At 25.0% G+C, this 26,464-nt stretch overlaps 2 protein-coding genes across 2 annotated transcripts in view; both read left to right on the top strand.

The window, feature by feature from the left end:
- sac (sterile affecting ciliogenesis) overlaps window positions 1-14,529 on the top strand; it is a 57,021-nt gene extending 42,492 nt beyond the window's left edge. The window contains exons 16-30 of the mRNA XM_067268151.1: window positions 8-210; window positions 1,452-1,590; window positions 1,957-2,190; window positions 2,327-2,447; window positions 3,641-3,753; window positions 4,567-4,710; window positions 4,783-4,992; window positions 5,126-5,290; window positions 6,156-6,383; window positions 6,551-6,727; window positions 10,323-10,460; window positions 10,738-10,901; window positions 11,109-11,222; window positions 11,752-11,842; window positions 14,509-14,529. Coding sequence (XP_067124252.1) covers window positions 8-210; window positions 1,452-1,590; window positions 1,957-2,190; window positions 2,327-2,447; window positions 3,641-3,753; window positions 4,567-4,710; window positions 4,783-4,992; window positions 5,126-5,290; window positions 6,156-6,383; window positions 6,551-6,727; window positions 10,323-10,460; window positions 10,738-10,901; window positions 11,109-11,222; window positions 11,752-11,842; window positions 14,509-14,514 — 2,247 coding nt within the window. The 3' untranslated portion in view covers window positions 14,515-14,529. The remainder of the gene's footprint in view (window positions 1-7; window positions 211-1,451; window positions 1,591-1,956; window positions 2,191-2,326; window positions 2,448-3,640; window positions 3,754-4,566; window positions 4,711-4,782; window positions 4,993-5,125; window positions 5,291-6,155; window positions 6,384-6,550; window positions 6,728-10,322; window positions 10,461-10,737; window positions 10,902-11,108; window positions 11,223-11,751; window positions 11,843-14,508) is intronic.
- On the top strand, window positions 13,281-25,806 carry LOC136973668 (dynein axonemal heavy chain 1-like). Its single transcript, XM_067268410.1, has 9 exons — window positions 13,281-13,315; window positions 13,441-13,546; window positions 14,700-14,813; window positions 17,644-17,793; window positions 21,475-21,668; window positions 23,101-23,180; window positions 23,966-24,057; window positions 24,126-24,277; window positions 25,605-25,806. Exons 3-9 carry the CDS (start codon window positions 14,766-14,768, stop codon window positions 25,804-25,806), a joined length of 918 nt encoding a protein of 305 aa, XP_067124511.1. The 5' UTR covers window positions 13,281-13,315; window positions 13,441-13,546; window positions 14,700-14,765.
- The last annotated feature ends 658 nt before the right edge of the window (window positions 25,807-26,464 follow it).

Raw genomic sequence — 26,464 nt, 5'->3', positions numbered from 1 at the left:
ATTACAGATATATGAAAAATTTAATAATATTGAAGTTAAATTATGTTATATTCCTGAAAATATTGAAGATATGATTCAAATGAAAGAATGGATAAAAAATGTTCCCTCTGAGATTGATTCTCTTAAGGAAGAAGCAGAAGAATTTTATTTAGAATATGATATTTTGGATGAATTTTTATTTAATTTATCTGATGATGACTTCCAACAAAAGTAAGATTTTAGAAAAATAAAATTTCTTAAATTCTCTCTTAACAAATCTTAACAAATAATAATTATGTGTATTTTTTATTTCTTTAACTATACTACTAATGTTTCATTTATGGATATAAATTTAATATTAATTTCAATAAACCATAATAATCATTTATTAAATCTTATAATAAGTTTCTAATTTATAATTAACATTTTAATAAGCTAAATATAAAAGTAGATTAAATAATGATTGGTATGAATATGAAATATGTTAATCAGTAAAATGAGGAAAATTCTTAATAAATCATGTTTTAATGTAGATAATGTAAGCATTTTTGATAATACCAGCATTATAATACTCATAAAGAGTTTATAAATGAAATTCTATAGTGTTTTGAATAAATTTTGAATAAATAGATTTTTTTTTCTTATATATTATTCTTATTAAACATTGTTTTTGTTTTTAATATTAAACTGAATAAGATGAGCATTTTTGTTGATGATCAGTTTTTGTTTTATTTTTGATTAACATATACTGCATTTTTTCATAAATCATGATTTTTATTCTTTGTTAATTTTTGGTTTTAACCGTAATTCATTGTTGGGGTTTTTGTTAATTGGAGGATGGATATCTTTTGTCGGCTGATAGTTTATGTATAAAATAAATAAATAAGTGATGTCTACTTGGACCTTGTTTATTAATAGGACTTATTATACTGGTGAAGTTTCTGATTAATAAAGAAATATTTTTGTTTTGACTTTTCTCTCTTTGCTAATCAGAAACTTCACCAGTATAATAAGTCTATTCATAAACAAGGTCAAAGTAGACAATATATATATACAGAAATGTAAAACAGTAAGGGCAAAGAAGTAAAAATAAATAAATAAATATATTTATTTATTTATTTATTTTTACCTCTTAATTTATTATTGTTACCTCTTATTTAAGAGGTAAAGTTAGTTTTACCTCTTAAATAAACAAATAAATAAATTTATTTATTTGTTTATTTAATGAAGATAAAACAGAGAAATTAAAAAGATAGAATTAATTTAGGTAATTAAATAGAGTGGAAAAATGATCTTGTCAGTTTTAAATAATTTTGAATAAAAATGGATTAATATTAAAGTTAATTACTAATTTACAAATATTCCAGATATGTAAATGTTAGAATTTTGTATTTATTTAACTTTTTTAAATAATAATAGTTTGTTTTGTTTGAAAATATTAGAATATTTATACCTGTTTAAAAATTTTTTAGATGGGATACTACTACTTATCCATATAAATTACATTTATTAGTTACTAAAACTCATGAACAGTTTATCACAGAAGAAAAACTACTTAGTTTGTTGCATAAAGATCAGAAAGTTTTGGAAGAAAACTATGAGCTTTTATCTGTAAGTTTTTTATATTAAAAATATACCATAAAATTTTTGGGTTTAAACAAAATATTTTAGTTGAATAACTTCAATTTTGTAGTTTATTCATGTAATGTATTTTGTATAGAAAAGTAAATCTTAATTTTAAGTTTTTTATTTCTGTTTTTAAAATTCATTTTTTATTTTTTGTATAAATTTTGGAATCATTACTGAAAAAATGAATTTAAAACATAAATTGTTAAATATATTCTTTAGATAATTAACAAACAATTATTTTTAAAATAAATAAATTTTTTCATTAAAATTAAGAATTATAGTCAAATTACATTAATAATTAAGAATAAATATAATTATTTACTAATTAAAATTTTAATTATTACATAGATGCAAGTAGCTTCTTTACCTGAATTTATTGATATTAATAAAGCAAATCAAATAACAAATGATCTTAGTCAGATGAATCAAGCAATTAAAGAATGTCATGAAAAAGCTCGATTATATAATAACAGAGAATTTTTGTTTCACCTACCAAGAACAGATTATTCAAAAATACGTCAATTACAGAGAGATTTTGATCCATACCATAAATTATGGTTATCAGTTTTGGAATGGCAAAAGGTTAATTTGATAAAATTGACTTAAAATTCATATATATTATATAAATATTTTTTAAAATCATTGCATTAATATGAGCATGGTATTATAGTAGATGTGTTATTTGTTGTTCTAACGATTCCTTTTTTAATATTTTCAGTTGTATGATAAATGGATGCATAACAACATAGAAGATGTAGATGCTGAAACTATAGAAAAAACAGTAATGGAAATTTCTAAAGTTATGCAACATTCTTGTAAAATATTTGGCAATATTCCTGGTAATGTTTGTTATAATTTAAATGTTTTAATTCATAAAGCTTCTAATCTATAACTGAAAAATAAGTTTATTATTGCTAGTTTTTTCAGGCCAAAAAGTTTTAGTTCTGTTGTTTTAAAGTAAAAATTTAAATTGCATTTGACCTTTTTTTGAGTAGATTTTTAAGAATATTTATTTTTATGAGGCTGCACCATTTTTATGTAAATTGAAAAAAGCCATAAAATTTAATATTTATCATTGCAGTTATAGAAAATTTTAAAAATATATTTTTTGAGGAATAATTTATAAATACAGTATAACTCAAAACAAGTTTAGTAAAAATCATTATTCAAAAACCAATTAAATTTAATAAAATACTTTTAAAATTTATTCTCTATATCAAAAGGCATTTAAGTAAATTTTTCAGATATTTTTGAAGATTTTCTCATCAGACATATATATTAATTGAATTATTCTGAAAAATTGATAAAACTAAAAAAGAGACCAATAAAATTTAAAAATTTTTTTGACATAAATGCATAATATACAAATTTTATGGAAAATTATTTCATTAATATATTATATCCATTCAGATAAATTATTTTCAATTAAATGAAATATAACACATAAAACCGTGTAAACATAGACAATATATTGGTTTTTCATAACAGTATATTGTCTACCTTATAATATAATCAAGATGGATTGATGATGATAGTAATAATAATAATAATAATAAGTGCAGAGCTGAAACAGTTAGGAGTTGAAAATTGAAATTTGGTACACAGGGTATGTACACTAGGAAGGAATTTTTCGAAATTCCCCACGGGAGAGGGAGAGGTTTAAGGCTTATGCAAAGAAACAGATTGTACTGTTGTACAATTTGTACATCCAAAGAAACATTAATCTATATAAATTTTTGCATACTCTAGTAATTTACATATGCCCTCACAAAAAAGATCTTTTAGCTACTTGCCATTTAGTTTCTTCTGTACTGAATTTTTCTTGAAATTGTCTTCCTTTCAAAGCAAATTTTAATTTGGGAAACAGGAAGTGGTCAGATGATTCTCACCAGACTGTTGGCAGTTCCAATTCTTCAATTTCAATTTTGAAAATCAAAATCAAAATGTTTATTTGTAATTTTTAATACAAATTCTTATGACAATATATGTATTAATGAGAAATATATATAATATAATCTTTTTCAATTTTTAGGTATTTTAAATATAGCTACAAAAACGAAAAAAGATATTGATAATTTTAAGCAATTCATTTTATTTATTCAAAATATTTGTCATCCTGGTTGGAAAGAAAAGTATTGGGAACAGGTAAGAAATTAATGTACTTAGTTATTTACTATAATTTCCATGTTAGATATAATGCATGTTATTAATTTTCAGGAAGTTTATTATAGTACAATGAAGAATACAAATTTTAAAGATTTAATATTATCATAATTATGAAATATACTTTTGTTAAATTTAGAACAATTCAATATTATGTAAAAATAAATTTAAAATTTTTATAACTTAAATTAATATGAACTGACTTAAGTATTAAATTTATCATACATGCCAATTTTATCTCTAATAATGTTAATTAGATTGACACTATTTGATTTGTTGTGTTGTATCATGGTATGTTGTTGTTCTTTGTATTGTACTTTTTTAGGGAGATCTGAAACATGGTTTCCTTTTGTGCAATTTTTATTTTGTACGATAAACTTATAATTATTATTATTATATTGGTTATAGTGGATTATATACTTGGTTGACACTGGTTGCTGTGTACTATTCACAGCAACCAGTGTCAACTAAATATAATCTGTTTTCGTTGTGTCAACCTTATACCACAAACAATACTAGCACGTAATGTGAACTTTCAGTCAGGACTGGAAGTCATGTGATCTTTTAGATTAAAATATTATAAAAAATTGCAGTGTGGTATTGTGACTATGTCACAATAAGTAATTGCTCATTTATGTTTGATTTTGTTGTGAATTGAAGACACTTTATAGTTGTTATACTGTAGTTAAATATGAATAGTTTATTATTTTTTAAAATTTAATTAATATAAAATATTTTAATATATCAATTATGGTATATTGTTTATTATATGGTTTAAAATCAAATTTATATTAGCTATCTCAAGAAACTGGTATTGAACTACATCCAAAATCAATAGAGTTAACTATAGAAAAATGTATAGAACTTGGATTACATAATTATCAGCATAAAATATTGAAAATTGCAGAAGAAGCTAAGAAAGAACATGCTATTGAAAAGGTATTTAACTTCTGTTAGTTTTTGTATTAACTTGTTTAAACCTTATGAGTAAATAAATTTTAAAAATTTAAGGCTTTAGAAAAAATGAAAGAAGAATGGCAACCTATTACATTTAAATTTACACATTATAAAGATACTGAGTTATCAAACATTATTATTCCTGATGACTGCATACAGCTTTTAGATGATCAAATAGCTATGACAAAAGCAATTTACACCACTTGCAAAGAAGAATTTATTGAGGTGCTAAAAAGTTGGGAGAAGACACTAATTGCATGTCAGGTATATTCGTTTATTTAAAGTGATTAACTTAAAATATATTTAATAATGCTTTAATTTTCTAGAATAGTTGAATAAATTCTTATAAATATTTTATTAATAGAAATCTAACTATCATTATTTTCAATATAAACAGTGTAGTTTAGAAGCAATGAATAAATGTCAAAATTCTTGGTTAACATTAGAACCCATATTTAATGCAAAAGACATAACTGAAAATCTGAAAATGGAAAGCAAACAATTTCTTTCTATTATTCGTATCTGGATTAAAGTTACTGAACAGTGTAAGGAGAAAAAATATGTGAGTACTTTAAGAGTAAATTAATGATTCTCAAACATTATTATTAATAACTTATTTTATAATATTAAATTTGTTATTTCTCATGTTTCAGTATACTATTACTTATAACAACAAATACTGTATCAATTTTGGATATATAGTAGATCTATAAATAATGAAACAGTGTGAGATAAAAAGTAGTTTAAATTATTTGAGATGTATATATGTATTTGATATAAGTGTAATCTACATAGATTACTCTATACTATTTATATGTACAGTACTTGTATTCATAAATTATTTTATTGTTTTAATTTTTGATTTTTTTGAAATAAAATTTTTTACTGTGAAAAATAACTCCAAGTACTTTCAAAATAAAAGGACCAGCTTTCTGGATAATCAATTAAATATTTGGTTCATACACAATCACCAACAGACTTACTATCTGTTTAATTTAATACCTAAAAAACGGACAAAAGACATCTGATATATGAGTATATATATCATACTATATGAGCTTTTCTGAAGTTCACTAGTATATACAAATTATTTTCTAACATAAAATAGTTTGTTTTTTTGTATAAAATTCTTTTATTTTATTTGAGTAATAAGAAAAGAAAATAAATAACAAGACCAAAATGAGTAATATTTATGAAGTAATAATTATTAAGATAAATGTAAAAAAAACAAAAGTATCAAATTTTTTTCTTTATCAAAAGAATTTATACATTATACTGTATTATAAAGTATGCATATTAACATTTTCTTTATAGATGATAATATTAAGAAAAATATTAAATTTCAAATTTAAAATTATGTGAATGAAAAGATAAAATTATGTTAATTTTTAATTATTACTCTATTAAAAATTATCTTTATTGTTTAGGTTTTCACTGTTTGTAGTGATGAAATAATAATGAAATTATTACAAGATAGTAATCACATATTGGAATCCATTCACAATGGCTTAATTAAATTTTTGGAAAGAAAACAACTTGCATTTCCTCGTTTCTGTTTTCTTAGTTATAATGAGTTGCTTCAAATCTTAAGTCTGGCACATGATTCTTTAGCTATTCAATTGTATATACGAAAATGTTTTGAAAATATAACACAGGTGTGTAGATATAATGTTTGTTTATAATGTTCACAAATTTTTATAAATCTTCTAAAGTATAAATTTCTGCATTTATACATAATAGTCAGTAAAATAAAATTAGAAACAATTAGAAAATAAAATTATAATATTTGATATATGATTTATATCTGTTAAATAATTTTCAGTTGAAATTTGATGATAATCTTGAAATACAAGCTATGTGCTCACATGGAGAAGTTGTTCCTTTCAAAAATAAGTTTTTCATAACAGAAAATGTTGAAGTTTGGTTTTCTAATCTTGAAGAAAATATGAGAAACAGTCTTCATCTTATTATTTTAGACGCTATATCAGATTATGAAAAGGTAATTAATGTTAACTTATTCCAAGGAGTTTGCAGGAAAACCTGCTTAATAGAATTGTACAGAAAATTTTGGTTTGTGTTAATGAAGTCATTGGTGAGGAAATTTGCAACAGAAACTATTAGTTTCAAAAATCATTACCACAGGATAATTTACAAATTTATTTCAGGATTACATTGCAGTAAAGTGATGATTTATTATTTAACTGAAAACATGTTCAATATGTTGATCACCATTACCTGCTACTATCTGAAATGTCAGAATAGCATGTTTGACTGTTGACCACAATGTCTCTCTTGAAATGTTTTTCATGGATCTGATTCTGGTGAACATGCAGGCTGATGATGCATTCATTGGAAAAAATGATTTTTAAACTTTAACACAATTTGCTGTGTGTGGAAGAGTGTCATACCACGTGAACAGTGTTGATTTAATACATTGGTTGTTGGAAGATGGAATCACAGTAATGGTCAATAATGATGCAATGCTGGCTGGTAACTGAATATGGAATGTAAAGGAATTTTCAGATGCATGGGGAGTTTCTCTAGTCCAAACTTGACAATTATACATGTTAATTGCACCACAAAGATGGAAATGTGCTTTGTTTGTCCACAAATCCTGGTTGTGATTTTTGAAACTAAATCTTTTGTTGTGAATTTTCTTTTTATGACATCATTAAGACATATTGAAATTTTTGCACAATTTTGTTAAGCAGTTATTGTATCAGACTGCTTGAAGTATGTGTATTTTAATTAGAGAATGTCTCACAAATCTTGATTGGCTGCAGGAGCATATAGAAGGGTAAGTCTATGTTTTTTAGCATGTGAAAAATACAAATTAAATGAATTTCAGTGGCATTCCATCATTGGAAGCAGTGGAAGTGCCGCTTCCCTTGTATTTTCTAAAAAATAAAAACATATTGTGCAATTATTTTCATATAATTAAAATTAATATTTTATTATAACCACGTTATGTATCTTATTACAAATTTCTATACTACATGTGAAAAAAACGATAAGATTGCTATTGTATATTCGAATATTAGTGGCGGAATGGAAGTGCTGTATTGTCAGCTTCCAAACAGCCAGATTTTACTCATTCGTGCATGTGCTTTACAGAGCACCTATCTCACCCGGTTTAGCTTGTGGAAGCTACACACATATAACACTTTCAATTCTATCTAGGACCAGTCCTAGGCTGTTAGCCGCCTGCCTGTTAGATATTTGGCCACCCTCGCTCGATTATGTGAATCATGAGTAGATTTATAACTTAACCCAATCAATAAGAATTTACTGGTATGATGTTTTTATGATAGTTCTATATAGTTGACAGGAGTTTTAAAAAATCCATTAAAATATTTAATATTTTTATTCTGCTCTCCCATCTTATATTACTTACGGATTTCAATGTTAAGCCAGTGATATTACGATTTCGTATGTCCATCTATAAGGAAATGTAGAAAAAATGTGTACAAATCTTGTACAATGTTAAAAAATTAACTATTACTTTGGCAGCATCATTTACAACTAAATTTAATGAAAGATGCATAAGGTACAAAAGAGCTCTAGAATTTATTTTCCTTAAATTTACGATTTATGTATCCATTGTCATAAAAATTTGTCTGTCCACTTTTTCCCAAGACTACAAATATTCAAGTGCAAAGTAACCAGTTTCAACTTATTTCTACTTAAGAAGTAGTTAAATAATTAAGCGATTAGGGAATTAGAAACATAAATAAAACCCTGATGAAAGAGCCGAAATTTTACTTGAACAGAAGCTTAACCGAACCAATCTCTTGCCGAGTACAGTGGGGTCTGATCTCTTCGTAATATTAGATGTAATAAAGACAGAAATTTTTCCAGTTCAATGAGAGTGACCGAAAAGTTGTAAATTTTGGAAATTTCCATGGACCCTGATCCTAAAACGAATTAGTTAGAAAACAAATGATGTACAATCTATTAAGTTTAACATATTTAGATTTTTTTAGCTATGGCGAGAAATGCTTAAAATGTACAACAATTTTGTCGCGCCCTTTGAGGTATATGAGTGATGCGACAAAAGAGGCATTTGACATTGACCGGTATTGGCACCCTCGGGATTTGGTAGCCTGCATGCATGCACCTACCAGGACCGTCTCTGATTCCATCTATTAGTCACTCGTAGGGAGCTATTTGATTAAGTGGATTGTTTTAAGATTTAAAAAGTAAAGAAGGTTTTATGTTATTTTTACGTACGTTTCTTTACAAAGCTGTATTTAATTATAAGTTTCTTTAAAAGTATATTCATACAATTGAAGAATATTTTGTACCAGGTACAAGTATGTACTGTACATCCACCACACATTTTATTTCACCAAGTAAGTTTTTATTATTTTATTTATAATGTTAGCCCTTATATCGTGGCTAGCGATTCAGAATGTAATTGTGATATTAAAAATACATTTAGAGAAGTCTATGGTTTTTACAAAACGAACAAACTGGCTTATCGAACAAACAATACGAATGGAACCAAGATCATCACTGACGCACAATTAACTGATTGCCCCTGGAAGTCGGGTTCTCACAGAAACACAGCTTCCCTATCATCAAATGTCACGGCATGCCACTGATGAATTTAACAGAATTCAGTTCTTGATCAAGATTTGGGTTATACTGTTTCTGTTCTTTTCTCAATTATAATCATCATATTTTAGAATTGATTGAACAATAGAAAAATACCTGTTATTTGTAAAAAAATTTTTTTTTATCAAAGTACCCATACTTGGTCTTAACGGATTGTTGCCAGTTGTTTTTTTATATGAATGACTGGTAACAGAATTGCAATTTTAGATCTAGTATCAAGTCTGAATATTAGTTAAAAGATTATTGAGTCCAAGTTAAAGTCCAAATTCAAAAAAAGATTTTGGAGTTATAATTTATTCATATTGAAACTTTCTCGGAGTGCAAAGGATTTTTAAAATATAAAATTTAATGTATCAACTGCATATCCACTAAAGACTTAAATAATATACAGGTTATATGCAGAGATTTTTAGTGATTTAATCTATTTATGTTTTAAGATCAGCTTGAAAGAAAATGTAGGCTATGTGTTGTAGCAGTTTTTTCACATTTTATGCAGGAACTTACAGTAAGCATATTGGGATGTCATTTATTTATTACATTTTATAAAGGTATTTTAAAATATCTTTTTGTTAAAAAAAAAGATTTTAATATATACATAGCAATAGTCTCAAAGTTTGAATAAATTAAAAAATCCATATTTGAAACTGCATAAGAATTATTTTGGCTGTTTCCAAAATTCAGTTAGGATTTATCATATGAAAAGTATAAACTGGAAGAAAATAGGACAGTTTAAAAATCTTTCAAGAAATATTAAACTTTTTTGCATACTTAATTAAAATTTTAAGTTTTTGAAATTTCTTAATTGGCAATGATCATAATAATATGCCAGAATATATGATATTTAATAAGACATTTTGATTAATTATTGTTCATTCTAAACTTTTGAATGATAAATAATATTTTATCTTATTATTTTTTTCAATAAATAATTTAATGACTTATTTTAAATATGTATTGAAATTTGTATATTTTTATAGAAACCTTACAAAGAATGGGTTTTATCATGGCCTGGACAAGTGGTCATTATTGTATCACAGATATTTTGGACAGCAAAGGTAGAATCAGCAATACAAAAAGGAACAGTTTTACAACTTTCTGAGAATTTATTAAAGGATGTAAGAAAGTTATTTAATAAAAGTAGTAGTTTAAAGTAGATATGAAATTAAAGATATATTAAAATTTTCTTTATAATCATGCAATTTTCTAACTTTAACAATCTGTTTTGATTATTAAAGTTAAAAATTTTTTATATTTTTAGTATTAAACTCTATAAATTAATTACTAACTTTTTTATATTGCTAAACTTATTTCAAAACTGTTATTCTTATGTTTAAAAAATAGAAGCAAAGTTTAAGGCATTAATAATAATTTTATTATTATTTTTTTCTGCAGTTGAATAGTTTACAAGAATTAATACAGGAAAAACTTTCATTTATTCAATATGAAATTCTGTCAGCTCTCATTATTATTAAAGTTTATGCTAGAGATGTTATTAAAGAAATTGTGGATTCAGAAGTTAAAACTGTAGTTGATTTTGAATGGATAAAACAAATGAAGTAATATTATAACAAAAAAGTTATTTGAATTTATCTAGACTAAAAGTAGTAATATTTATTTATTTTAGTATTGTAACATAACTTATTTAAATCATAATCTTACATCAAAAGAATTTGATATATTTTTTTCTTTCAGAATAAAAGTTTTAAAATATTAGAATTAAATATGATAAAGAAAAATTAGATAATTGTGTTATTTTATTTTAGATATTACCTAATAAACAAACAGCTTAAAATAAAAATTATGAATGCTGAGTGTAATTATGAATATGAATATCTTGGGTATAGTGGCAGATTAGTTATAACACCATTAACTAACAGGTAAGTATAAGAAATAGCTTTTAAAAATTGTCACTAAATATTATTATACATCAAATAAAATGCATATTTTTGTACTCTCATCTGTTTTTATAAAATAAGTTTTAAGTTACTCTTTAGATTATATTATTCATTCTATCTTTATTTATTCATAAAATGTATAAATTTCTTTAGAAATGATATTAATAAAACTAATTCATATTAAATAGTTTATACTATTCATATTTAATTTTAAATAAAATAATTAAACAATAATACAAAGATGGTAAGTGGAAATAATTTGCCTACTAATACCAGAATTAAGAAAGATATGCTTGTCATCCATTCACAATAATATAAATTTTTCAAAAAACTAAATCAAGTAAATAAAAGTTTTGAAAATGTAGGCAAAAAAAAAACTTATACTATATTTTTAGTTTGCTAAATTAAAAAATGTTTTCTATAAAAACTTTTTTATATATTAAATACTATTTAATAATATTTTACGAATATTACATTACATTACTAACATGATTATTGTATTACATTTTAGATGCTACTTAACCTTCATTAATGCTTTATTCTTTGGATATGATGGGGCAGCTATTGGTCCTACTGCAACTGGAAAAACAGAAACCATAAGGGTATAACCAGTTATTAGTTAATTTTTAAAAATTTTGATATTTGTATGTACAGTTTACTCTTAAATACTTATTCTCTAGGTATTGGAAACTCACTGTGCAATCAATCTTTCAGATAACATTCATAAAAAGTTATGAACATTGATAATTTATTTGTTAACTATTAATATTAGAATTCACATATAAGTAAATAGTTTCAAAACTTTATAAGTTAAATATACTATTTAATATTTAATATTAAATATACTCATTTTAATTAAATACTATAACTATTAAGAAAATTCAAAAGAAAAAAGATAAAATAAGAAAATTCAAAAGAAAAAAGATAAAAATATCACTATATAAGTACTTATAAATATGTAAAATGTATTGAGATTTACTAATTTTAAACCTTTGATGTCCACATTTTTATTACAATTACATGGAGTTTAAAAACATTTATTTTTTTTTATATCTGTGAAGTTTGATAACCATAATGTTTTTGTGCTGCAATTTGAAAAAATTATAGACCTATAAATTCCCACAGTTGTCCATATGTCTTTCCATAATCTTGAGAATGTTGTTAGATAAATGAAATTCAAGACCAGATATGGAAAGATTAGGGGCAGGAGGCTCTGATTAATTATATATAAACTTCCAATGCAAACCAGAAGTCATGTTATTTTAATTCAAAAATTTTCCCTGAAAGGAGCTAGACAGATGACTGGCATGACCTTATTGCTAATCGAAAAGTATGATGTACAGGGGCAAAACACTACAGTACTAATTTGAGGTGGAGAGCATATATTTTAAATTAAATAAATTAAAAACATGATTAAATTTGTTAAGCCTTCAATTCAATAATTGAGTTTTTATCTTTGGCAGGCTCTAATGTGAATTAATAACAGATACAACACACAGCTTTCTATTCATTTCTTAGATTCCACCTTTAACAAGATATTTTGTGGGAAAAATTTGGTTATATGTGAAAAAAATAAAATTTGTATTAAATAACATAGGAAAAGTATATCTGTAATATTTAATACATAAGTAAAATTTGTATAATAAAGAAATTAATAAAATAATAATAAGATTCAAATTTTTTAATGAACAAATGTGTTTAAATTAAAATATATTTCTCAAAAATCAGTTAATATGTTTCGTTTTTATCTAAGTAATTATCATTTTACTTGAAGATTGATCAAAATTTATATCTGTAATTTTATATTACATTTCAAGTATAATTTTTTACAAATAAAAGTAAAAATTATACTTAAAAAAATATTATTTTTGTCACAAAATTTATTGATGTCAAATTTCATGATATAAACTTATATTCAAATATATATGACAAATTTAAAATAATATTATGCATAATAATAATAATAATAATTTTTAAGGATCTTTCAAGAATATTTGCAGTTTGTTGTTTTCTGTCAGTTGTTCAGATCAGTTAAATGTTATTACATTGAGTAAATTTTTTAAAGGTTTAGCCAGGTATGTTTAATAAAAATAATTTTTTTTTTCTTTTTAAAAAGAATTTTATTATTTTATTGTTATTTATCTAATTTATTTGGTGTTGCATATTGGATTGATATTTTTTCCTGTTTAATCAAATTTAGTTCTGGTGCTTGGTTATGTTTTGATGACTTTAATAGAATCAATGCTGATGTATTATCTGTTATTGCTCAACAAGTTTCACTAATACAACAAGCAAAAAAGCAAACAGTACAGTATTGTATTTTTATATGTATTTAATAAAAATAGTGTTTAAAATTTTTTATACAGAAGAAAACAAAACATATCGTTTTTACTTTACATGATTATTTATATTATTTAAAGCATTTTTGAAATATTTTTAACATTTATTATAAACATGCCACTAAAATAAATATATATATTTTATTGATATGTTTTGGGTATATTTTTAAAAAGTTACTAAAACATTGTTTTAAGCATTGCTTACAATAAATGTTAAAAATGATTTAATTTTACTTTATCAATATTTTCAAAATGCAGAATTTCATTGTTAAAGATCGATTAAATTCTTTTAGTAATAGTCTAGAAAAATTAAACAAATATTTTAATTTTTAATTTTAATTTTTGCTCTTTTCAGTATATATATATATTTTTTTATTATTATTCTGTAGACTATATAAGATCAGTTACATAGAAGCAATTATCAACTTTTAAAGATATTCCTTGTATTTACTACTAGTTCAATAAAATAAAAATAATATAGGTTATAACTGTAACATTGTGCCACAGATTAAGTGAAACATTTAAATTTTATTCATATTGAATTTATTGATTCTTGATACTTTTATACAATTATCACATATATATTAAGCTTTCTTTATAAATGAAAATCAAGAAAATATGAAATTAGTCTTATATTAATGAAATTGATATCAACCAGATCAGAAAAAGTAATTATACTCATTTTTTATAAAATATGTACTATAAAAGTTAGTCTACAAATCAAGACGATCATTTCTAAATATTTCAATTCCATTTTCTACAATAATATTTAAATTTAGTTTACTTTATATTTCATTATTAAAGACAAAACCATATGAACACTTATAACAAACATTGAATAATAGAATTATTGTTACAAATGTTCAAGTATAAATTATTATTATTATTTTTTTCGTTTTTTCTAAGTTGTAAACTTTTTTCGATTTCAGACATGACCCCAGATGTTTCCCTGATTCTAGAATTGTGGGGTCAGATCTTGACAATAATTCATTTTATTGTCTGTGACTTTTGTGCAACTGTATAAAAAATTTTAGAGCAACTTATTTTCTAAAATTATTTTAAAATTTAAGTAAATAAAAATTTTTATTTAGACTTTAAATGATTAATTTTGTTATTTTAGTTAACGCACTTTGTTTTAAATGATGATGATATATTATTAAAGAATTTTTGCTCCATTTTTATAACAATGAATCCTAACTATATAGGAAAAGCAGAATTACCAAATAATCTAAAAGTAAGTTAAATAATAAAATCTTTAAAAGTATTGATTGAGTATTTGATTTGATTTTAGAATATATATATATATATATATATATTCTAAAATCAAAAGTTACAGAAATTTAAAAAAATTAATAACTCACAAACTATTTACAGTAAGATGATGTGGTTTTCACAGAAATCCTTAGAATGAAGTGGAGTTTTTTTAGGTGTAATAAAAATTTTAGTACCAAAATAGTCACCTTTCTTGCGATAGATGGTGCTGAAAAAACTGAAATCATTGTAAATTTGTTAAAGTAAGAGTAAAAAAAATTAAAATGTTTATAGTGTAAGCTCTAGTAACAACTTCATAAATTATGTAATCTTATCAAGCACCATTTATGGCAAGAAATGTAACTATTTTGGTACTAAAATTTTTATTACACATAAAAATACCCCCTGCTTTATTCTAAGGATTTCTGTGACATCCACATCATCTGACTGTAAATAGTTTGCGAGTTATTAATTTTTAAAAATTTCTGTGACTTTTGAATCATCCTGTATATATATATATATATAATATAATATAATTTCTTTTATTCTTAAAAACTACTCAATATCAATAGTGGATACTTGAAAGAATATAAATTGTATAAATTGAAACTGTTTGGTATGTTAACTTTATTTTTTTTTTTAAGAGCAAATTGAAAATTACTTTGGTGAAATAAGTAATCTTTGTTATATATGTATAATATTCATTATAAATTTTTGCTTATAGCAACAAATATAAATTATTAGTATTAGGAAAAATTTATGATTAGTATTAGGAAAAAAACACAAAATAATAAATATTAATTGCAAGTGCTTAACATTGAATAAATGAATGTATTCTTAACATGTTTTTTAAGCATTATTTTGAATAATGAACAAAGCAAAGAAATTCATGTTAGAAGAATTTATTTGCTGATTTCTGCATTGAAATCCACTTAACTAACTACTATTTTTTACAACTGACTATATTAACTAAATTTTTTCTTCTTTCTAGAGACAGTGAAATTCAAGATTATTTTGATTTATTAACATTGATTATATACAAATAACATAATGAATAAACAATTTAAAATTTTTTTACTGAAAAAAGTCTAGTTTTATGTAAATTATCTTATTTATGTATAATTAGGCTTTTCTTTTTATTTTACTCATTAAATATTTTTAAAGTCATTGTCATTGTGATGTGTTCATGTAAATAGAATTGAAAATTACAAATATTTAATTTTATGTAATTTGGAATAAGGATAGATGTTATGCTTTCATCCTTTAGTCCAAATGATCAATCTTTTCTTCCAGAATAGTCTAAATTAATTTATTTATTTTTAATTATTAAATTTAATACAAGATAAAAGCATAACCATTTACCTTTAATCCAAATTATATAATATTTCTTTAATTAATTAGCCAAGTTTTAGCCCATCAATTAATTAGGTTTTATTATTTGATTAATATATATTTTATAAAATAAATTTATCATACATATAGTTCATTTCATAAAGATTTTATCTTATCATAAAAACAGTCATTTTAAATTAATAATAAAGATAAGAGACAAATCAGGAGTCATGGCAATGACCCTCGCCAGTAAAAAAGTCACTGACTGACTATACATACAGGAATCAGAGTTGCCAATTTTTGGGGATTGGTTTCTGTGTTCCCTGAACACCTGATTTTAAATATCTTGTTTGAAAAAAAATTGTTTTGTTAGGTAGTGTGCAAATTTCAAGATTTCCTATAATGTTGTTGCTGAAATATAAGCAATTGAAAAATAGAAAAATTGCCAAAAAAGCAATCATGCATATTCTTCTCCTTCTCATTTTTTTTTTTTTCATCTGGCACTGCAGACACTCATAGAAAAATCTACTGGGTCTAGAAAGCTCAAATTTTAAATTTAAGCCCTTCTTGTTATCAATGAGGTGCTCACTAAACTTCCTGGTTGCTAGGTCAAAGTTCATGGTGGTTTCCCATACAGCTAACTCAGTTTTACAATTTAATTTTATGCCTATAAAGATAAATTTATATGGAAACAAATGAATTTCATTCAAAATGTTACTCAGAATAACAAAAACTCAAATTTATGTGCATTAAAACTTTTTATAATGATCTTTATAAATGGTGTATTGATCAAAATGAATATTGAAAGTGTCGGTTGGCAGCACATTTGGTCAGCATTGTGTTCACTCATTAGTTGCTGAGCCAAATTGTACATCATCATCATATGTTTTGACATAATAATAATAAAATTATTAAACAAAAACATCTGAGATGTAAAAAAAATTGCTCCAAGTAAAAACTTATGACAATTTAGATGACAGTCAAAATGTTTTTAGGAGTTTTTCTTTCGTAAAGCTAAGCTTGGTGTTTTGAAGCAATACCCACAAAAATTTTACCAGTATTATTCTTTTTTACATTTTGCTTCCAAGTGCCAAGCTTATCTTTACCAAAGAAAAACTCCTAAAAAAATTTTGACTGTTGTCTAAATTGTTATAGTTTACTTGGTGAAACTTTTTTACGTCACAGATGTTTTTGTTTGGATATAAGGTATTACAATTAACTAGCTTATTATTCACAAAAATTAGTGTGTGAATTTAATAATAAATATTGTTATAATCTGTTATTAAAACAGTGGGAAAATAGACAACAGATTATTTGAGAGGCTTTTTACTATATATAACTAATGTTCTGCTTTTGTAGTTCTGTTTAAAAAATTTTTACCTTATTATTTTTTACTTTAATCAGAGTTGGCAACTGTGATATTTCAAACACAATTATTAGGTTTGCTAATATTATTAACAAATTATATATTTTCCTTATAGATGCTTTTTCGTCCAGCAGCGATGATGGTTCCAGACTTCACATTAATCACAGAAATTTCTCTTTTTTCTTTTGGTTTTAAATCTGCAGATATTTTGGCAAATAAAATTACAACCATATTCAAAATATCTTCAAAAATTCTCTGTTTGCAGGTATTTTACTTTTGAAAAGAATTGTTAATTAAATATAAAAATTGCAGTAATGATACTTTAAAAATTAAATGAAAATTATTTCAGAATTAGTACTTTGATATAATTGTGGTTAGAGAGGATAGATAAGATTATTTAAATTTAATTATACTATTATTTTATTAGCAAAATTATTATTACTACTTTTTTAATATGTATTTTAAGAACAGATTTGGAGTTTTTAAAATTAGAAATTAGAACTTAATAATAGTTGCAGGTAAATTTAATTTAAATTACACATTCCAATTCATAAATTATTACAATTTAATATATATATATATATATATATATTATTTAGCATATTGTTCATGCTAAATTTTTTACTTAGATATATCTTACCCATTCACAATTATTAATAATAAAAGTTTTAAATATGTAAATAATTTTAGTGTATAAAAAGATTTAGAAAAATAGGACAGGAAGATAAAGAATTGTATAAGAAATACCAATAATCTCTGAAAATGAAGATTGAATCAGATCTGTACTAGGGAATTGCATAACTTAGTTGTATTGCAATAAAATTGAGGTGAAACCAGAAGGAAAGGGATTATTTTTGCACATGTTGGGCAGAGAAGAGACTGTTCTTGCACCTGCTAGCCACAGAGAGGTGATCCTTGCACATGCCAGCTATGGGAGAGGCAATTCTTGCATTGTTCTGGCATGGAGAGAGAATTTTTGCACTTGCCTACATGGAGAAGTGATTCAAGAACAAAGCAATCAGTGTTGATTGCTTTGTTATTGTGTTTTGTTTATTATGGCAACTTTTTCCATTAGGCATATACAATACTGTAATTTTTATTTTGCCTCCTTTTCCTAAATTCCATTAGGCACACTCATTTGCATCAGGGACCATGAACATTGTCACTTTGACCCCACTGTATCTCAGAAAGAAAGTAATGAACTCCCATTTTTTATTACATTTTTGGATTCCTCATCACAATGAAAAACGACAAATTTTTATCAAAATCACTTCATTAAATTTTGAGAACAAACACAATTCTGTAAGCTACATAGAAGAGGCTTTGCTAATGCTTTGCCTCAATAAAACTCTCCAATAGTTAGCAGAAAAATAAAATTCTTTGTGGTTTAATATTCAAAAATACTTTTCAACAGTATTAGAGAGTTAATAGATAGAGATTTTAACTTCTCCACTATTTCATAGCTGAGAACAAAAATCAGCATATCACAAGATAAGGAACATTTCTTCAATAAATTATTAATGGAAATTAGAAATAAATTTAACTTTTAAGTGTAACTATCAGTAACTGTCTTCCAATTAATAGCTGATTTTGCCATCTTGAATGCTGACATTCAAGATAGAAAACTTTTTGCTCAACTATACTTTTTGGATGAGATATTATTGGGATAATCTTTTAAGTGTTAAGAGTTTGGTCAGATCATACATTCAAATCTATTTTGTCAAAAATTGAATTGTTTGTGTTATACATTAATAGAGAAGCTAGAAGAGAGGCATTTTGCAGCACAATAATGCAAGATCAAATTATTTTATAATGATTCAAAAGAAAAATCAGGGATGTGGATGGAAATTGTATGATATTCCTATGTTTATCTGACATTGTTTTCACATTTATTCTGGTACCTTGCACAATTTATTAATGACAAAATATTCAGGATTGCTGATGTCATCAAAACTGCTCTTTGTATTCTTTATTTCATTCTCTAAAAAAAAAACAACTAAAAACAGTGACCAATCAGTTCTTCCCCAAGATGATCCCCAGACAGTTCTTCATTGGACAATTTATTCAAGAGTTTCTTCAGATAATTGTTTTCTCCAAAAGTTTTCTCCAGTCAGTTTTTACCCATATAATTTTTTACTATTTTTCTTCAGAACATTATTTTCCTAAATAATTTTTTGCAATGTTATTTGTTTAAAGACAAATAATGTAAGTTTCTTTAACAACAAATTGTTTAGTATTTTCTGTATATAAAATTCTGTTATATTTTATATCAGAAGTATATAGAATATACCAAAAATAGTGATCAACCGAAAATATTTCCAAAAGCAAGATTTGTTGTTCACAATTAACTTGTTGGCATTATTTAAAGGAAAATTTTATTTTTAATGTAATTATTTTTTTCTTTGGGGTAAAAACATCATATTATGAAAATGTATAGAATTTTTCCCTAAAATGTAAAGTAAGAGATCAGTGATGTTATTCTTCAACTTTATAATTCCTATATTTAATTTTTAGTTTAAGCACAAAAGCAAAGTTTTGCAGTACAATTTGGTACAAATGTTATAAAAACAAATGATATAGTACTTAAATGAAGTTTGTGATAATGAGGGCAAATTCAGAGACAATATATGAATTAACAAATATTTCTTCAAAGAAATATATAGGATTGTCTGTAAAATGCAATTAATAGAATAGAACTTATAAATTTGTCTTTACTTAATTATCATGTAATGGTTTGATTAAAGACAGTGCGAATACTTTTATAAGTATATAAGTGTAAGTAATATGTACTGTACCAAGTAATTGGTACAGTACATATTACTTGGTAAAAGAAATTGTGGCTAACAACTTTTTCTGGTGTTCATTAATAATCTTGTCACTGTTGAATTGTTACATGATTTTGATTGGTCTGGTAAGACTGTTAATCTAACAGAAGTTTGCTTGGAGCAAGCATGGTCAATTTGTATAAGTATCTGACTTATTTTTCTAGTTCAGTAAAAATGAGTGTGCATATAATGAAATGTTTTTGATGTGGTGATTCGTGGCGAGGTAATATGTTCCGTGAATGGACCGATACAAAATAAACAAATCAGATTATACTTTTAACAAGATATGATTTTTTTATTTTCGCCAGAAAAGAACAAAACAGGTTCTTTGCAGATCCTAACTTCACAAAGTAAAACGTCGTACAGGCGTTCTGTCCCTCAGTATACAACAAAGGACATGTTCGAAACGGAACCCGACAAAGTCTGATGCGTGAAGACCTTAAAACTAAGCTTATCCTACTTATAACTAGAAGACAAGAAAAGTGAAATTAGGTGGAGGTAGAAATAGAAGAAGAAAGAAATACCCGGGATTTTCTTTTCTTAGTGTCTCTACTTTGGTGGGACACACCACTCTTGAGTCCTGCTTGATTATTATGAGCCTTCCGTTCTCTCGGTGAACTTCTCGTTCTTCCGTAGTTCGCTTTAGCTCTCCCTACAATAGCCTCGGAAATTCCCTTCCTTTCTTAGGCCTGACCTTTTCGGCTTGTAGTCTTCATTACTTTTCTTTCTGCTGCTAACCTATGCACACTGTTCGAGCTCAATCCTTTTCTCTGCCCTCTCTCTCCGAAGCCCTTGGGGTCTTGCTCTTCTATTGTTTCCATTGTTTACTTCTTCAAAACGGTAATCCCACCCAGAGGGTACAAGAAGTGGAAAGGAAAGTTTTAGAGGATAGACAAGACAAAGAGACAAAAGAATTACTAAAACTAACTTATATTACATATAAAAATATAAATACGCGAATAATATGGTCGACGGCCACATTGAATTGTCTCATATGTAAAAAAGTTTTGCCTTGTTGGCTCTAATATAATTAATAATATATTTATTAGAAATAAAATAGCAAAAATTATAGAATATATTCAAACAGTAATAAAATTATAAGAATAAAAAATTTGAAATAGGGTCATTATGATTTTGGATTGAGAACAATCAAAACTGTTCTTACTATGGCAAAGAAATTAAAATTTCAAAATCAAAATGAAATTGAAGATCTAATTATTTTAAGAGCAGTAAAGAATGTCCTAAACCCAAAAATTTTAAATGAAGATTTAAAATTGATAGTTGAAATAATTTCTGATGTTTTCCCTAACCAAAGGTATGTAATTTTATTATATTATGTAAATTCATTTTTATAAAATTCATAACTTTAAATTACTTCAATAGTGATTTGATATTATTCTATTTTAACAATATATCTTAACTGTTCTAAACTATTCTATCATTATTCATGTGATCGATTGAGTTTTATAATTTGGCTTTATCATTTTTTAAGATTTATTCTCTCAACCCAAAGTTGAGTTAACATTAATTCGACGAGCACTACAAGATATTCTCGGTTTTCATGACAATTAATTTCCATCGATACGCGTAAATTACATACAAATAATATATCTATCATATACAATTAATTACATGGACAAGTCCTTCTAGAAGCTTTGTTCCCACTGCTCATTCACTCTTGATCTTGATCACTGATAACTTTCCCTTTTCATTGACCTTGTCATTCATCCAGCTTGGTCCATCGATGGAGAGAAAAAGCCCTCTTCCGTTGGCCTTTCTGCTTTTTATATTCTCCCGTCCTCCCCTGCCGGGGTCATTGCCCCTCTTGGTCTAATGGGCGATGGAACATTCAGGAATGCATCAAACAAAGGCATTGTGTCCGAGATCGGGAAAAACATGACGTTCGATTGTCGCAATTTCTTGTTTTTGTAGTGGCTCTCACATACCAGGGTATAGAGAGTATGTCGATAGAGTAATAAGACAATGACTTAACAATTGACCTGACAGATAAAGCAAAGCAAAATTTGTTTAATTTAATAACAGTGGGATGTAGTTGGCTTTGATAGGTATGTTGTAGGGACACTGAATAGCACAGTTACAAAAACCAAAGGAGAACAAAAAAAAAAAACTTCCACGCAACAATACAAATTTGCATTCTAACTAATTACAAATATTTACACAGTTGCATATACACAGGCTCTTGTCTTCCAAAACACAACTTTACATTCTAATTGACATCACTGTAGCCCACTGATTACAAGTGCAATAAAACATGTGTCTACAAATTTCTATTAATTAAAAATAATAGTCTCGCTAATGTCCTCGATGGATTCTCGAGCACGATGTGCACACTCTTTGCTGATACCCAACACATTCATGTAGATGGACACAGATTGCCTCAGTCCAGCAGAAAAGTTTCTTTGTTAAAGATGATCTTGATGAACATTTTTCTCAATCTACATGTGAACCCTTCCTGACCAGTCAGTGGGTTCCAATTGATTCAGGACAGAAAAGATGACACCAGGGCACAAAAAGGAAAAATAATGCGAAGTTCCATACAAATTTTTAAAACCTGACACAAAGTAAAGGAAACACATTTATATAACAAAATAAAAATACAGAAAAACACAAAATTTATACAACCAATAGTAGCGTAGCACTACAAAGATAATATGTAATACAGCATTACAAATTTTTATTATATGTATGTTTTGTATAATTTTAAATATTCTTTTATTTATTTTTAGGGAAACAAAAACTTATGATACAGATGTAAAAATTGCAATCCAAGAAGCTTGTAATCAGATAAAAATTGATTGTACTCAAGGTAAGCTAAAAATAACTATAACTTACAAATAAATTAATATATTATGATTTTTTTATATATTTTTATTTCATACATATAGAGAAAACTTCTATAATTGATTTTATATTTCAAGATTCAAATTGTTAGTTACTATACATTTTCCTATACATTTTCCTGAAGTTCATTATAATAATTTCTTGTTTAATTTTACACTGTTTAAAGCATTATTGTCCTTTTTATAGTTTTATTCTTGTTCTTATTTTTTGTCAAAAAATGATTTTGTATACCATAATGAGTTTATTGCTTTGTTTATGGCTTAGAAAATTATTTATCAGAAGTTCACCTGAATACTATTTATGTTAATTATTTTATTGTACACCTTCTGTACATATCTTTTACCACTAGAATAAAGTTTGGTCCCATGAAATATAAAATGCATGTCTCTAGTGCTTATTTTAAAATAAGTGACTTTATATTCACATTTCTGGCCAAAATCACAATATAAATATTATTTAAATAAACTTTAAATTAATTTTAAAAGGCTTATTATAATGGATGAAAGCATTGTCATCAACTGGAATTAATTACAGTAATTTAAATGCAAAAATTAAATAGCATTGTTAACATTACATTAAAAAATATTTATACTTTTTTAATACAGTAATTGCTTAATAATTAATATTTGTTACATTCTTAAATAATTGTGTATAGAATAAGTTTGTCATATTGTCTTTTTTTCAATATTTTTAATTCCAGTATTTTTCAATTTGTATTTCAAGACATTCTTTTTTTTTTTATTTGTTTAGCTTTTCTTCTAAAATGCATGCAGTTTTATCAAACAGTTGCTATTTGTCATGGCATAATACTTATTGGTCCAGCTGGTTCTGGAAAGACAAAGGTAGAAGTATTTATTTTTATATTAAAATGTATCATTTGAATTATTTTTATATAAAATATATTTTATAGTGTTATCAAGCATTGCAAACTGCTTTGAACAATCTCCATAATCAAAATATAGAAAATAGAAAGTATCCAGCAGTTGATACAGTTGTTTTAAATCCTAAATCTCTTTCAATGAGTCAACTGTATGGAAAATTTGATTTAAAGACTTGTACTTGGTAATTAATTATATTTAAATACATATAATTTATTTAAGATTGATATAATACCTTTTAACTTTAACTAATTTTTAACTTAAAATAAGACAAATTAATTATTGGTATAATTAAACAAAAATAAACAAAACAATTCAGCTATATATCAAATATATTGTGAAGTGAAATATACAATAGTAAAGTATAATTGCACTGAAATTTTCAATCATGTAGCCATCTGCAATCACAGTGGCTACAATTTTCTTACACAGATCAATAAATCCACTACATTCAAGATGTAATTACAATATAGTTATAAATTGACTAATGAAATTCTAATAAGAATCAACAGTTTAGGTTTTAATTGACATTGTTTGATTTTAAAAAAATTACCCAAGCAAAGCCATCCTTTACATTTTTGGTCAAAAAGAGAGAAATTTGTAAACGTGTGATTTTAGATCAGTTTTATTAATTGTAATTTCAACTTACTGTTTCAATTTTCTACAATTTCATATAGTCAGGATGGCATAAAGATTTTGTTCATTGGCTTGGCACTTGCAATCAGCTAGGAAACAACAAAATTTTTGTTTTCAGTCTCAATTGCACTCATGCAATATTTTGAGGAGGTTGACTAATTAACAAGAATAGCCATAATGGTTGCAATTGTCTACACAGCTAAAAATTGTAAAGTTTGACCATTGCTTAAGAAAAACATTTAAAATCATGTATCATATGGATTTTATAGCATTATTTCATTATTTTATAAAAAACAATCCTTTCAAGCATACTGTAGGGACATGATATTTTTATTATTTAGAATATGACTTATTATATGGCTGGATTTTATGTTAGAGAGGAATTATTTTTAGCATGTTTTACATGCAAATATTTAAGACTTATTGCATTATCATATGTTACGCATATATAATTTTTTCATATTCACAAAAGTTTGATTATACTTTCTTTCCATTTTGAAAATATTTTGTATTGGATTATTTTTTTAAAATAAAATTTAATAAAATTTACTGCTGGGACAGTAATTTTAAAAAAAATTTTACAAATTTCTTTTGGATGTCTTTCCTTTAGTCTCTCCATACACCAAAAGGAAATAACCAATCTTCTGGTGGAGTCAACTTTTATCTGGAGGCTACTTATTTTATTAGACTCCATTTTACCTATTCCATCATATGTAATACATATAATACAATGTAATGTTTTTTGCAAAAATAAATTTTGAAAAAATATAAATAATATTTTGAAAATGTGTTAAACATATAATTTTTTAGAAATTTATTTTTATATTCTATTTATTTTTTATTTTTGATTACTAAATATTAATGTTATAAAATAGGACAGATGGCGTTTTATGCAAATTAATTCGTAATGGTGCAGGTACAGTTTGTAATAAACATAAATGGCATATTTTTGATGGTCCACTAGATTCATCTTGGGTAGAGAATATACACAGTGTTTTAGATGAGAGTAAGAAATTATGTTTAACAAGTGGAGAAATCATAAAGCTAAATGATGTAAGTGATCATAATTTCTTTTAAAAATATTTAATATTTTATAATATTTTGTAATTATTCTATATTGAATTTTTATTTTTTCTAATTTCCTTCAAATTTTAAAAAATACATCAAGTTGCTTAACTTCCCTGGAAAAAAAATTGAAAATTGTGTTTAGCATTATCTGTTATAATATTTTATTCAAAAGCTTTTTATATTAGTAATTAATATTAAATGGTAAAAAGCTTAATTTTAAGGGTAGAAATGAGTTTTATAAAAAAAAATTGTAAATGCTAATAATGAGTAAAAACTTTAAGTCTGACCACACTTGAGATATGACACATGACCACACTCTGTCTCCACCCCCTTGACCATTAACCACCAAAATTTAATAGCATCAATCTCTTAATACACAAATCTCCCTGCAAATTTTCAGAAATTTTCAACAAAAGGCATGAGTTAATAGTTTCAAAGTGGTAAACAAAATCATACCTCTCAAACACACACACATACACACACAATAACAACCATACATATGAAAAAAAGCCCCAGTTTTTTGAATTTCTAAACATTCCAAAGTCCTATGAGTCAAAAAATTAAGAAACTTGGAGGTTGTTTTCTGACTTATTGTCATACTTTCCCTCTTTTATGTATAACAATTGGGAAAGTAAAAATGATAATTTTTTTTAATACAATAAAATTC

The sequence above is a fragment of the Centruroides vittatus genome, unplaced genomic scaffold, assembly GCF_030686945.1.
Source record: "Centruroides vittatus isolate TY-2023 unplaced genomic scaffold, ASM3068694v2 contig_1074, whole genome shotgun sequence".
Lineage (NCBI taxonomy): Eukaryota > Metazoa > Arthropoda > Arachnida > Scorpiones > Buthidae > Centruroides > Centruroides vittatus.
The sequence above is the reverse complement of the archived record's forward strand: the minus strand, read 5'-3'. Positions and strand labels throughout refer to the sequence as shown.